This window comes from Oncorhynchus nerka, linkage group LG8, assembly GCF_034236695.1.
Source record: "Oncorhynchus nerka isolate Pitt River linkage group LG8, Oner_Uvic_2.0, whole genome shotgun sequence".
NCBI lineage: Eukaryota > Metazoa > Chordata > Actinopteri > Salmoniformes > Salmonidae > Oncorhynchus > Oncorhynchus nerka.
The window spans coordinates 47,226,689-47,242,007 of record NC_088403.1 but is presented as its reverse complement, the minus strand read 5'-3'; the positions used below and the strand labels follow the sequence as shown (position 1 = coordinate 47,242,007).

General features: G+C 44.3%; 1 protein-coding gene across 1 annotated transcript in view; it reads left to right on the top strand.

Annotated features, from left to right (window-relative positions):
• The window catches only part of dnah2 (dynein, axonemal, heavy chain 2), a 229,307-nt gene that overhangs the window by 194,097 nt on the left and 19,891 nt on the right, over nt 1-15,319 (top strand). Inside the window, exons 68-73 of the mRNA XM_065021857.1 lie at nt 7,406-7,705; nt 7,836-7,969; nt 9,335-9,479; nt 10,754-10,953; nt 12,388-12,514; nt 12,923-13,109. Coding sequence (XP_064877929.1) covers nt 7,406-7,705; nt 7,836-7,969; nt 9,335-9,479; nt 10,754-10,953; nt 12,388-12,514; nt 12,923-13,109 — 1,093 coding nt within the window. The remainder of the gene's footprint in view (nt 1-7,405; nt 7,706-7,835; nt 7,970-9,334; nt 9,480-10,753; nt 10,954-12,387; nt 12,515-12,922; nt 13,110-15,319) is intronic.

Here is a 15,319-nt window from a genome sequence, read left to right as displayed (position 1 = left end):
GTTAAGAATATGTACATATAAATATATGGATGAGCAACGACTGACCGGCATAGACGAGATGCAGTAGTATAAAATACATTATATGCAGTGGGGCAAAAAAGTATTTAGTCAGCCACCAATTGTGCAAGTTCTCCCACTTAAAAAGATGAGAGGCCTGTAATTTTCATCATAGGTACACTTCAACTATGACAGACAAAATTAGAAGAAAAAAATCCATAAAATCACATTGTAGGATTTTTAATGAATTTACTTGCAAATTATGGTGGAAAATAAGTATTTGGTCAATAACAAAAGTTTATCTCAATACTTTGTTATATACCCTTTGTTGGCCCATTCCTCTAGAGCAGTGATGTGCTGGGCAATGTCCTCATCTCCCACCCCTTCTAATAGACCCTTTCTTCTTTAAGGTTGCTGCCCCTATCATCGCCAAGCCTATCCCCAACCATTTTAACCTGTCTCTCCTTGAGACAGAGAGAGAGAGAGAGAGTTCTCGAGCAGCTAGAGGCCATCAGATTTGCTACCAATGCTCTTTATAGGACACATCACTGCACTCTATACTCTTCTGTAAACTGGTCATCTCTGTATACCTGTCGCAAGACCCCTACTGCAGCCCTCATCCCTCCACATACAACACCCATTCTGCCAGTCACATTCTGTTAAAGGTCCCCAAAGCACACACATCCCTGGGTCCCTTGTCTTTTCAGTTCGCTGCAGCTAGCGACTGGAACGAGCTGCAACAAAACTCAAACTGGACAGTTTTATCTCAATCTCTTCATTCAAAGACTCAATCTTGGACACTCTTACTGACAGTTGTGGGTGCTTTGTGTATTGTTGTCTCTATTGTCTTGTGCTTTGTGCTGTTGTATTTGCCCAATAATGTTTGTACCATGTTTTGTGCTGCTACCATGTTGTGCTGCTGCCATGTTGTGTTGCTACCGTGTTGTTGTCATGTTGTGTTGCTACCATGCTGTGTTGTCATGTTGTCATGTGTTGCTGCTTTGCTATGTTGTTGTCTTAGGTCTGTCTTTCTGCAGTGTTGTCTCGTTTTGTCCTATATTTTTATTTCCTGCAGTCCCCGCCGGAGGCCTTTTGGTAGTCCGTCGTTGTAAATAAGAATTTGTTCTTAACTGACTTGCCGAGTTAAATGATGTTTAAATAAAATATCCCCTCAAGGAGCCAAATGGAGCCAGATTCTCCACTGTAATCCCATCAAGAAAGCACATTTGAGACAGGTTTTGACAGTTGAATGCTTTTAGTTAGGACCAGTAGGCTTCCTTCATTAAATAAGATCCTTTCAGCACAGAGACACGCGCGCCCTCTCGCAAAGTTAACAACATATTTTTTGACTCCCCATCTCTGTGGTTTCTCTCCTCGTTTCTCCAGACACTTGTTGTATGTGTTCCCTCGCTCCTTTTGGCATTTTAAGAGGCAGTTTGGCCCTCTCGTCAGTAAGGTAACGTCAGTAAAAAAACTGTCCATTTCTTCAAAAGGCACCTTTTGTGTGTGTGTGTGTGTGTGTTTGAAAGAAACAGAGAGAGAATAGGCAGGTGTGTGTCGTTAACCTAAGAGTAAGTGATGGGGAAGAGAGAGTGACTCAGGCACCCCTTCTGTTTTTCTCAGTCTAGACCAGTCTGTGGGTCACAAGGCCTTTTTTTCTGCCACTCTCAGACAAGACAGACGACACCCATTTTCACCCACGTCTGGCCAGGACTACCTTTCCTTTCTTCTCCTCTCTTCTCTGGCCAATTTCACTTCTTATGTACACTACCGTTCAAAAGTTTGGGGTTACTTAGAAATGTCCTTGTTTTTGAAAGAAAAGCACATTTTTGGTCCGTTGAAATAACATCAAATTGATCAGAACTAATAGTGTAGACAGTTTTTTACATGTTTTATAATATGTTTCTTTTTTCCATTACAAAATGTATTAAAAAGGACAGCAATACAAAACATTGACATTCATTGTACTGTTGAATGGGATGGCCAATTTAGAGGACAAAACAAAACCTTAACTCACACATACACAAAATAAAACTAAATCCTATTAGGTGGTACATGTATAAGAAGACAGCATATAGTCATTACAAGCAGTGTAGTTAAGACAAAAATAGATACTGAGTGGAGTACAGCACAGAGTGGCAGCAGATCGTCAACCCAGTTATGAAGCGGGACGGGACCATTTATCCAGTATCGGCTGCCATATTTTGTAAAACATTGGACTTCTATTGGAGGTATTGTATCGAATCCTTCCATATGTATTATATTCCCTAAATCCCGTAACCACATTTCAAAGGTAGGTACAGTCTCCAATTTCCAAAATTGCAATATGATCCTTTTGGCTAATAGAGTACAAAGAGAGACAGGGGCTATAACTCTATCAAAGGCTTTAGATGAGTCATCACAAATGAGAGCCCAGTAAGCATGTAACTTAGGACATGTCCGAAATAAGTGGGTCAACGTCCCCTCAACCTGCTTGCACCTCTCACACAGGTGTCCGGGAATATTTTATGCAGTTTCACTTTTGAGTAATGTAACCTGTGTATCACCTTAAACTGTACAAGGTTGTGTCTGGCATTCACTGAACTGTGGTTTATACTCCTGAGAGCTTCTACCCAGTCCTCATCTGAGATTTCTGACCCAAGTTCTTGTTCCCAAGCCCTTTTAATGGTGTCTGTGGATCCCTCTATGTGGGCCTGTAGCACATCATACAGTCTAGAGTCCGACCCTTTTGAATGGGGTTAGACAAGGATCTATTGTGGGATTATTTGGCGTAATGCCATACTGTTGGATTTGTGTCCTTAAGAAATTCCTGATTTGGAGGTATCTGAAAAAATGTGTTGTTGGCATGTTGAACTTTCCCTGCAATTGTTGAAATGAAGCAAACTAACCATCAATGTATAAATGACCAATTGTTCTGAGGCCCTTCTCCCTCCACTGTGAAAACACCATATCATCCAATGCAGGGTGGAAAGCATGATTCAGGCAAATCGGGCTGTCAATGTATACAGTGTGTATGTTTAGAAAATATCTAATCTGTTTCCAGATCCTAAGAGTATGACAGATGACTGGATTAGAGTCATAAGTGGCTTTTTTCACATATGATGGACTATTAACAAGTGCAGGAAGTGAGGAATGTTGACAGGAGGCCTGCTCAATCAAAAGCCATGAAGGCATATCCTTCTGTCTGATCGCAGGTAAACTTTCCCTCCAGAAAGACACAATGTTCAGATTAGCAGCCCAATAATACAGTTTGAAGTGAGGAAGGCCAAAGCCCCCCTCTATCTTGTACTTGCATAAATGCTTCTTTGAAATTCTGACTGCCTTGTTATCCCATAAAAATGGAATCACTATTGAATTCAGTTTCTTAAAATGGCTTTGTGGTATGAAATTGGGTAGACATTGGAAGAGGTAAAGAAACCTGGGTAGGACAACCATTTTAATAGCGTTTATACCAAGGAGATTTTGTTTAAGTTGATAAATGGTCATGTCCCAATTCACTTTCAATAGCTGATCAAGGTCTCTTGTCACTACAATGCCAAGGCTTGTGAACTTGTCCATCACTGTTCTAAATGGGGTAGATTGCAGAAATTGCATATCCACAGGCCGTGATATCAGCATCAATTCGCTTTTTTGCCAGTTTATCTTGTAGCCAGAGAAGGAGCCGAATGTATTTATCAAGTTAAGTAAGGGGGGAATAGAAGTTTTAGGCTTGGATAAAAACAAAAGAACATTGTCTGCATATAGGGACATTTTGTGCTGCCAGTCTTTTATTTTAACAGAAGCTATATCGGAACATGCCCCGAATGCGAGTAGCAAGGGGTTCCATGGCTACAGCGAAGGGAGCAGGCGAAATAGGGCACCCCTGTCGGCAGCCCTTGAACAGGTGGAATGACTGCGACATTTCCTGATTGGTTACCACGGACGCCATTGGGTGTGCATAAATCATTCTTATCCAATTAATAAATTCCTTTTCAAACCCGAAATGCTCCAGACTTTATTTTCAACTTTATGATCATGATACATTACGTCTTAAATTGTAGTATATATGTTGGCCCGGGATAAAACCTGTCTGGTCAGGGTGTATGATGTCAGAAATATATTTTTTCAATCGGTTTGCAAATATCTTTGTCAACACCTTATTTTCTATGAGGAGTAACGACACGGGGCGATAAGACGACATCTCTCTCTTATATTTTTTCCCAAGATCAGTGCTATTGTAGCCTCACAGTGTTTGCGGGAGTTTGGCATTTTCTTTGGATTGTTTAAATATTCCCAACATAAGTGGAGCTAGACTGGCACAGTACTTCTTATAGAATTCTATTACATATCCATCGGGCCCAGGGGCCTTGCTGTTTGGAAATTGTGCTATCGCTGTGTTCATTTCCTCTAAAGTTATCCCTGCATCGAGTGCAGCAGCTGCCGCCCTGTCTAGTTTAGGAAGTTCACATTCAGCGAGAAAGCGTTCCATAGTTTGTGGATCAGTAGCATCGCATTTTGATTGGTATAGCTCTGGGTAAAACTGCGTAACGCATTTATTAATATCCTGCGGACTGTTACTATTTTACCCTTCTTGTCTTTTATTTGTGAATAGCTCTAGATGCCTGTACATGCCTTAGCTGTCTTGCTAATAATTTATGTGGTTTGTCACCCAGTTCAAAATAACTTTGTTACGTTCTAGCAAGTAAAGAGCCCACCCGTTTCGAAAGGATGGTATTGTATTCATATTTCAACTTTGTGAACTTCTCAAGGGCTGTATTCGAGAAATTCGTCCTAAAAACGTTCTCCTGTTCCCCTGACTCTCTTTCAATTTCTCTCAGCCTAGTATTGGCGCGTTTCTTCCTCTCTGATGTATAAGAAATAATGTAACCTCTAATCACAGCCTTTAGAGATTCCCAAAGGGTGGAGTCGTCAACATCCCCCGTGTCGTTAGCTCAGAGGAAAAAGTCAATCTGCTCCTTCAAATACTGACAAAAAGCCTAATCTTTCAACAGGTATGCGTCTAAGCGCCACGGTCGCCGACATGTCGACATAGTGTAGAGTTTCAGCACCATGGACAGAGGAGTGTGGTCCGCAATTAGAATAGGGTGATAGGTAACCGACGCAGCTGCTGAAATTAGTTTGGAGTCTAACAAAAAATTGTCAATTCTTGAATAGGATTTTTGAACTGATGAAAATAAAGAATAATCCCTATATGTTGGGTGCGTCAGTCTCCAAATATCAAAAATGTTAAGGTTTGTCAACAATGTATTTAGACAGGCACTGGCATTTGATTGTTGAAGTGACCTTGATAGTTGTTTATCTAAAAGAGGATCTAACGTACAGTTAGTCACGTCCAACAATAACACTTGTTTTTCCTTTGCTACCCCTCTCGCTTTTGCATCAAAGTTAGACTGGTATATCTGACCGATTCAACCGACTCGTCGCTTGGCCTGAGCGGAACGTTTAATATGAGGTTCTCTGAAGAAGTGATTTAAGATGAGAAAAAACCTTAGCTCGTTTCACAACATGACCTAAGTGATTACAGTTCCAGCTGACTGTCTTTATTCCACTAGGTCTACTCTGTGCTCGGTCACTATGTGGCATTTCTTATTTTAGATCAAATTGTTGCTGTCATACAAAGCCCAAAAGAAAAACGTCCTGCCGTGCTGGAGCTTGTCGTGCCACCTGTATTAATAAATGTGAACATAAAACTCAGACACCATCCCCCCTCCCGTCCCTTTCTTGAGTGACTTCCCCAAACGAAGCACTCCTTGACTAACACACAAACTTTAGGGTGTCTAGATGTAACCGATGGCTAGCTAGTTAGCAGGGTGCGCGCTAATGGCTTTTGTGGCCCGGTGGGTAAAGATGCTTCGTGGGTGACTGTTGTTGATGTGTGCAGAGGGTCCCTGGTTTGACCCAGGTTGGGGCGAGGAGAGGGACCGAAGCTACACTGTTACATAGACATACAGTTTGAACTAACTCGTCGTCTGTAGATGCTCCGCATATAAACTATTATTTCACGTTGAAGGCCAGCATCCCGGAGCAGCCTCTTCGCTGCTAACGTAGAGTCTGGTGTTTTGCAGGTACTATTTAATGAAGCTGCCAGTTGAGGACTTGTGAGGGGTCTGTTTCTCAAACTAGACACTTGTCTTCTTGCTCAGTTGTGCACCGGGGCCTCCACTCCTCTTTCTATTCTGGTTAGAGCCAGTTTGTGCTGTTCTGTGAAGGGAGTAGTACACAGCTTTTTTACGAGATCTTCAGTTTCTTGGCAATTTCTCGCATGGAATAGCCTTCATTTCTCAGAACAAGAATAGACTGATGAGTTGATACATTAGCCTTTTAAAATGATAAACTTGGATTAGCTAACACAACGTTCCAGTGGAACACTGATAATGGGCCTCTGTACGCCTATGTATATATTCCATAAAAAAGCAGCTGTTTCCAGCTACAATAGTCATTTACAACAATAACAATGTCTACACTGTATTTCTGATCAATTTGATGTTATTTTAACGGACAAAAAATATGCTTTTCTTTCCAAAACAAGGACATTTCTTAGTGACTCCAAACTTTTGAACAGTTGTGTATGTCCAGGACCCACCCTCCCTCCCTCCCTCCCTCCCTCCTCTCCTTTGTTCTTTCTCTCCCTCTCTGACCTTTCACTCCTCTCTCCAGCTGCTTTTAGCCTAGTCTCATCAGCACCACTCTACTCAAATGCACTCCTATAATACATCCAAAACCCTGACATTTGGGGACAATTGGGCAATGGCTTTAGCAACGGTAACAGACGTGTAGTGCTGAGCCATTAATCAAAATGTCACAGATTTTTTTGGTTTTTAAACAACTAATTGATCGAGTGGGTTCAATTAGTTGATTTTTTTATTTATTTTTTATTCTGTGAACTCAATGCGTACGGTGCGCTGCAGTTTCTCTAGAGATAAATCAGAACATGCCCGAACTGTGTGATGTAGTAGGAAGTTGTAGTTTCCAACAGGCCAATGTTCTACATAGTTTAGCGTCTGAAATGTGATTAATTAACTACAACCTCCATAATCCATTGTGTGATTGCTTGTCCAGTCTGTGTTTATTTTACGGCTGCTTCGTAAGGGAAAAGAAGAATGCAGGATCAAGAGGGGATACATAGAAATAGTGATTATTTTTTAAATAATCGAACCAAAAGTGAAACCGAACCAACCTCAAAAAGCACTGATCGCTCAGCGCTGCAGGCGTGAAACAATGTCTACTCCTCTGTCTGACCAGGCTTTTCTGTGCGGTCGTTTTTCACTGTTTGCTTTTTCTTCTCTCATTCTCTTCGCTCTCTTTCTCATCTCTCATTTTGCTTTCATGCTTTCCATCACTAGTATTTGCTTTTGTTTTGTTTGTTTATTTGTCTTGGTCTCTCTTTCTCTCGCTTTCTCCCTCTCAGGGTCTGAAAGTGATAGACCTTCAGATGCCAGACTTCCTGCGTATCTTGGAGAATGCGGTCCAGTTTGGTTCTCCAGTTCTGCTGCAGAACGTCCAGGAGGAACTGGATCCCTCGCTGGCCCCCATCCTCAACAAGTCTCTCACACACGTCGGTGGAAGGCTCCTGATGAAGTTAGGTGATAAAGAGGTGGAGTACAGCCCAGAGTTCAGATTCTACATCACCACCAAGCTGTCCAACCCTCACTACACCCCCGAGATCTCCACCAAGACCACCATCGTCAATTTTGCTGTCAAGGAGCAGGTCGGCACATGTGTTTGTGTGTGTGTAATCTTTGCATTTGTATGCGTAATCTGTGTATGCAGATGAGTGTGTTTCGACATGTCCACATCGCGTGTGTGTGTATATTTTGAACCTTGTGTATATATGCCAGGGCCTGGAGGCTCAGCTCCTAGGGATCGTGGTGAGGAAGGAGCGTCCAGAGTTAGAGGAGCAGAAAGACTCTCTAGTCATCAACATCGCCTCTGGCAAGAGGAAACTACAGGAGCTGGAGGACGAGATCCTCAGGTACATTTACATTTGAGTCATTTAGCAGACGCTCCTATCCAGAGCAACTTACAGGAGCTATTAGGGTTGAGTGCCTTGCTCAAGGGCACATCAACAGATTTTTCACCTAGTCGGCTCGTGGATTTGTACCAGCGACCTTTCGGCCAAATGCTCTTAACCGCTAGGCCAACTGCCACCCCATACTACACTACTATACATACTACACACTACACTACTATACATACTACACTACTACATAGTACTACACTACTACATACTACACTACTATACATACTACCCACTACACTACTATACATACAACACTACACACTACACTACTACATTACTATACACACTACTATACATACTACACACTACACTACTACATTACTATACATACTACACTACTACATACTACACTACTACGCTACTACACTACTATACATACTACCCACTACACATACTATACTACACTACTATACATACTAACCTACTATACATACTACACTACTACATTACTATACATACTACACTACTACATTACTATACATACTACACTACTATACATACTACACTACTACATTACTATACATACTACACTACTACATTACTATACATACTACACTACTATACATACTACACGACTATACTATACATACTACACTACTATACCTACTACACAACTATACATACTACACTAATATACATACTACACTACTACTACACTGCTACATACTACACTACTATACACACTACACTACTATACATACTACACTACTACATAACTATACATACTACTAAACACACTACACTACTATACATACTACACTACTACATACTACATTACTATACATACTACTATACGCACTACACTACTATACACACTACACTACTATACATACTACACTGCTACATACTACACTGCTACATACTACATTACTATACACACTAGTACATACTACACTACTACATACTACACTACTATACATACTACACATACTACACTACACTACTACATACATACTACCCACTACAATACTATACACACTACACACTACTATACATAATACATTACTATACACACTACACTACTATACATACTACACTAATAGTAAATAGTAATACTACACTACTTTATTAGACTGACCCAACTGTCTGTTAATGTCCTAGCTACAATTTCCACATGACATTTTAGTCATGTTCTAATCATTTTATTATTTCCGTTATTTTATTCAGAATTATTTACAATACGTGCATTTAAATAAAAAATAAACAACCATATACAGTAAAATGATCTTCCCAATTAAAGCCTTCTTCAGAAAAGTGCTGGTAACCATCACTGTGCTAGAAAAAGGGGTTTTCAAATAATAAGTGTATGTATTGCAGGCTGTTGAACGAGGCAACAGGTTCTCTCCTGGATGATGTTCAGCTGGTGAACACCCTGCAGACATCTAAAGTGACGGCCACAGAGGTCTCAGAACAACTGGAGACCAGCGAACTGACTGAGATCAAGATCGACACGGCCAGAGAGGTGAGGTGGGAGGGAGGTAGGGAGGGTAGGAGGGAGAAAGGGAGAATAGAGAGGTGGAGGGAGGGAAGTAGGGAGGGTAGGAGGGAGAATAGAGAGGTGGAGGGAGGGAGGGTAGGAGGGAGGAAAGGGAGAATAGAGAGGTGGTGGGAGGGAGGTAGGGAGGGTAGGAGGGAGAATAGAGAGGTGGAGGGAGGGAGGGTAGGAGGGAGAATAGAGAGGTGGAGGGAGGGAGGGTAGGAGGGAGAATAGAGAGGTGGAGGGAGGGAGGGTAGGAGGGAGAATAGAGAGGTGGAGGGAGGGAGGGTAGGAGGGAGAATAGAGAGGTGGAGGGAGGGAGGGTAGGAGGGAGAATAGAGAGGTGGAGGGAGGGAGGGTAGGAGGGAGAATAGAGAGGTGGAGGGAGGGAGGTAGGGAGGGTAGGAGGTAGAAAGGGAGAATAGAGAGGTGGAGGGAGGGAGGGTAGGAGGGAGAAAGGGAGAATAGAGAGGTGGAGGGAGGGAGGGTAGGAGGGAGAAAGGGAGAATAGAGAGGGGGAGGGAGGGAGAGAGAATAGAGAGGTGGAGGGAGGGAGGGTAGGAGGGAGAAAGGGAGAATAGAGAGATGGAGGGTAGGAGGAGAATAGAGGTGGAGGTAGGGAGGTAGGGAGGGTAGGAGGGAGAATAGAGAGGTGGAGGGAGGGAGGTAGGGAGGGTAGGAGGGAGAATAGAGAGGTGGAGGTAGGGAGGGTAGGAGGGAGAATAGAGAGGTGGAGGGAGGGAGGTAGGGAGGGTAGGAGGGAGAATAGAGAGGTGGAGGTAGGGAGGGTAGGAGGGAGAAGAGAGGTGGAGGGAGGTAGGGTATGGAGGGTAGGAGGGGTGGAGGGAGGTAGGGTAGGGAGGGTAGGCGGGAGAATAAAGAGGTGGAGGGAGAATAGAGAGGTGGAGGGAGGTAGGAAGGGTAGGAGGGAGAAAGGGAGAATAGAGAGGTGGAGGGAGGGAGGGTAGGAGGGAGAAAGGGAGAATAGAGAGGTGGAGGGAGGTAGGGAGGGAGAAAGGGAGAATAGAGAGGTGGAGGGAGCAGGACAGAAAGAGTGCTGACAGAGCAGAAATTGTCTTACACTGCATAAAGGTCCTTAAAGTTGTATAAATGACTGTAGACATAACAGAACATCTTTATGTCAGGTATATTAGCTTTATAACCGCTACATCATCACCATGCTAAGTTAAGTGTTACTGACCATGTCAAAATAAATGTCTGTTTTCATGAAAGCCATATATCCGTGTCCTCCCCTCTAGGCGTACCGTCCTTGTGCCCAGCGGGCCTCTATCCTGTTCTTTGTATTAAACGATATGGGCCGTATCGACCCCATGTACCAGTTCAGTCTGGATGCCTACATAGACCTGTTCAACCTCAGCATAGAGAAGAGTCAGCGCTCACACAAACTGGACGAGAGGATTGCCAACCTCAACGACTACCACACATACGCTGTCTACAGGTACAACATAATATAACCTCAACGACTACCACACATACCGCCATCTACAGGTACAACATAATATAACCTCAACGACTACCACACATACCGCCGTCTACAGGTACAACATAATATAACCTCAACGACTACCACACATACCGCCGTCTACAGGTACAACATAATATAACCTCAACGACTACCACACATACGCCGTCTACAGGTACAACATAATATAACCTCAACGACTACCACACATACCGCCATCTACAGGTACAACATAATATAACCTCAACGACTACCACACATACGCTGTCTACAGGTACAACATAATATAACCTCAACGACTACCACACATACCGCCGTCTACAGGTACAACATAATATAACCTCAACGACTACCACACATACGCTGTCTACAGGTACAACATAATATAACCTCAACGACTACCACACATACCGCTGTCTACAGGTACAACATAATATAACCTCAACGACTACCACACATACGCAGTCTACAGGTACAACATAATATAACCTCAACGACTACCACACATACCGCCATCTACAGGTACAACATAATATAACCTCAACGACTACCACACATACCGCCGTCTACAGGTACAACATAATATAACCTCAACGACTACCACACATACCGCCATCTACAGGTACAACATAATATAACCTCAACGACTACCACACATACGCTGTCTACAGGTACAACATAATATAACCTCAACGACTACCACACATACCGCCATCTACAGGTACAACATAATATAACCTCAACGACTACCACACATACCGCCGTCTACAGGTACAACATAATATAACCTCAACGACTACCACACATACCGCCGTCTACAGGTACAACATAATATAACCTCAACGACTACCACACATACCGCCATCTACAGGTACAACATAATATAACCTCAACGACTACCACACATACCGCCGTCTACAGGTACAACATAATATAACCTCAACGACTACCACACATACCGCTGTCTACAGGTACAACATAATATAACCTCAACGACTACCACACATACCGCCGTCTACAGGTACAACATAATATAACCTCAACGACTACCACACATACCGCCGTCTACAGGTACAACATAATATAACCTCAACGACTACCACACATACCGCTGTCTACAGGTACAACATAATATAACCTCAACGACTACCACACATACCGCCATCTACAGGGACTGAACTCGGGTAATGATAGGAATGATGATGAGTTTTGGAATAATGTGCATTTAAATGTGAAGCTATTATACAGGAGCAAAAGTTTTGAAGTAGGTAACAAAAGAAGACACGGACCATACTCTAGATACTAGATACAGATGACCATAGAGATACAATAGAGTCCTGTACTGTTGAACCTCTTGGTCCAGTGTGTGTACCACCGGAGTTTGATCAAGCCTGTCCCCGTCTTCTCCAGGTACACGTGTCGTGGTCTGTTCGAGGTCCACAAGCTGCTATTCAGTTTCCAGATTTGTGCCAAGATCCTGGAGGTGGCTGGTAAACTCAACATGGACGAATACAGCTTCTTCCTCAGGGGAGGATTGGTGAGACACACACACACACACAGATATGCACACACACACACACAGATATGCGCACACACACACACACACACACACACACAGATATGCACACACACAGATATACACACACACAAACACACACACACACACACAGAACAGACTGAATGTGCCATACAATTCATCACAATTGTATTAATCCTATGAGGATTAATGGGGAAGGTTTTGTCAAGCACACAGTTAGTCAATAAATCTTCCTCAAGCAGCAGACTCAGACGTGTGTTACAAGAGCTAGTAGTGACTGGGCAGTTATACAGGTGCCATCAAAAATATAAAACACATCCCTTGAAATGTATCTATCTCTCCCCTCCCTCCCCTCTCTCTCTCTCTCTCTCTCCCTCCCCTCTCTCTCTCTCTCTCCCTCCCCTCTAGGTTCTAGATAAAGAGAGTCAGATGGAGAACCCGTGTTCTAGCTGGCTGGCTGAGTCGAACTGGGACAACGTGACAGAGCTGGACAAGCTGGCTAACTTCCACGGCCTCATGGCCTCCTTCGAACAGTACCCCCGAGACTGGAACCTTTGGTACACGAGTGCCGGGCCTGAGACCGCACAGCTACCTGGTGAGAGGGGTAGGGTTGGGAGAGACCGCACAGCTACCTGGTGAGAGGGGTAGGGTTGGGAGAGACCGCACAGCTACCTGGTGAGAGGGGTAGGGTTGGGAGAGACCACACAGCTACCTGGTGAGAGGGGTAGGGTTGGGAGAGACCGCACAGCTACCTGGTGAGAGGGTTAGGGTTGGGAGAGACCGCACAGCTACCTGGTGAGAGGGTTAGGGTTGGGAGAGACCGCACAGCTACCTGGTGAGAGGGGTAGGGTTGGGAGCTTGTGGGAGTGAGTACACAGTATGTCATGCCTGCGTATAAGTTAACGTGTGTCTCTATAAATTTATCCCATCTTGTTCTCTTATGTGCAACAGCTGGGTTCTCGTTCTCTCTCTCTCTCTCTCTCTCTCTCTCTCTCTGCATGGGAAAGTTATGTTGAACTAGATAATTAACAAAAGTGAAATAAACAATTAAAAATGATCAGGAAACATTACTCTCACAAAAGTTCCAAGGAATAGAGACATTTCAAATATTATGTCTATATACACTGTTGTAATGATGTGCAAATAGTTCAATTACAAAAGGGAAAATAAATAAGCATAAATATAGGTTGTATTTATAATGGTGTTTGTTCTTCACTGGTTGACCTTTTCTTGTGACAACAGGTCACAGATCTGCTGCTGTGATGCACACTGGTATTTCACCCAGTAGATATGGGAGCTTATCAAAATGTTGAGGATTTCTTTGTGGATCTGTGTAATCTGAGGGAAGTATGTGTCTCTAATATGGTCAAACATTTGGGAGGAGGTTAGGAAGTGCAGCTCAGTTTCCACCTCATTTTGTGGGCAGTGTGCACATGTCTTCTCTTGAGAGCCAGGTCTGCCTACGGCGGTCTCTCTGAAAAGCAAGGCTTTGTTCTCTTTCTCTCCCTCTCTCTCTCCGTGCTGAAGGACTATTGATGCCCATCACGTAGCAGTGTGTGCCTCTGTCACTATCACTGCTTTATGTCATCACGTTAATTAAATCACACAAAGTTCAGCTCAATATTAGTAGAATTACATGATGGAACTTGCTGCCATAATTTTTCCTCCCGGCTTGCCATTAAAATCTATTGTTTATCTAAAAACCCATTTGCCATTCATGCCATTGTGATTCATTGTGGTTTTAACACCGGGACTTTAGTTGCGACGTTTATTTATCACTGGTGTTGCTGAAAACACCCAACCAACGCTTTGTCTCTGTCTCCCCTTGTCACCTTCCATCCTTCTTCTTCTTCAACCTCACTGTCTTCCTTTCTCCTCCCCCATCCCTCTCTATCCCGACCTGTCTCTCTTCTCCCTCCCGACCTGTCTCTCTTCTCCCTCCCTCCCGACCTCTCTCTCTTCTCCCTCCCGACCTGTCTCTCTTCTCCCTCCCTCCCGACCTGTCTCTCTTCTCCCTCCCTCCCAACCTGTCTCTCTTCTCCCTCCCGACCTGTCTCTCTTCTCCCTCCCTCCCGACCTGTCTCTCTTCTCCCTCCCTCCCGACCTGTCTCTCTTCTCCCTCCCGACCTGTCTCTCTTCTCCCTCCCTCCCGACCTGTCTCTCTTCTCCCTCCCTCCCTGTCTCTCTTCTCCCTCCCTCCCGACCTGTCTCTCTTCTCCCTCCCTCCCTCTCTCTCTTCTCCCTCCCGACCTGTCTCTCTTCTCCCTCCCGACCTGTCTCTCTTCTCCCTCCCGACCTGTCTCTCTTCTCCCTCCCGACCTCTCTCTCTTCTCCCTCCCGACCTCTCTCTCTCTTCTCCCTCCCGACCTCTCTCTCTTCTCCCTCCCGACCTCTCTCTCTTCTCCCTCCCGACCTGTCTCTCTTCTCCCTCCCGACCTGTCTCTCTTCTCCCTCCCGACCTGTCTCTCTTCTCCCTCCCGACCTCTCTCTCTTCGCCCTCCCTCCCGACCTGTCTCTCTTCTCCCTCCCTCCCGACCTCTCTCTCTTCTCCCTCCCGACCTGTCTCTCTTCTCCCTCCCGACCTCTCTCTCTTCTCCCTCCCGACCTCTATTTCTTCTCCCTCCCGACCTCTCTCTCTCTTCTCCCTCCCTCCCGACCTCTCTCTCTTCCCTCCCGACCTCTCTCTCTCTCTTCTCCCTCCCGACCTCTCTCTCTCTCTTCTCCCTCCCGACCTCTCTCACTCTCTTCTCCCTCCCGACCTCTCTCTCTCTCTTCTCCCTCCCGACCTCTCTCTCTCTTCTCTCT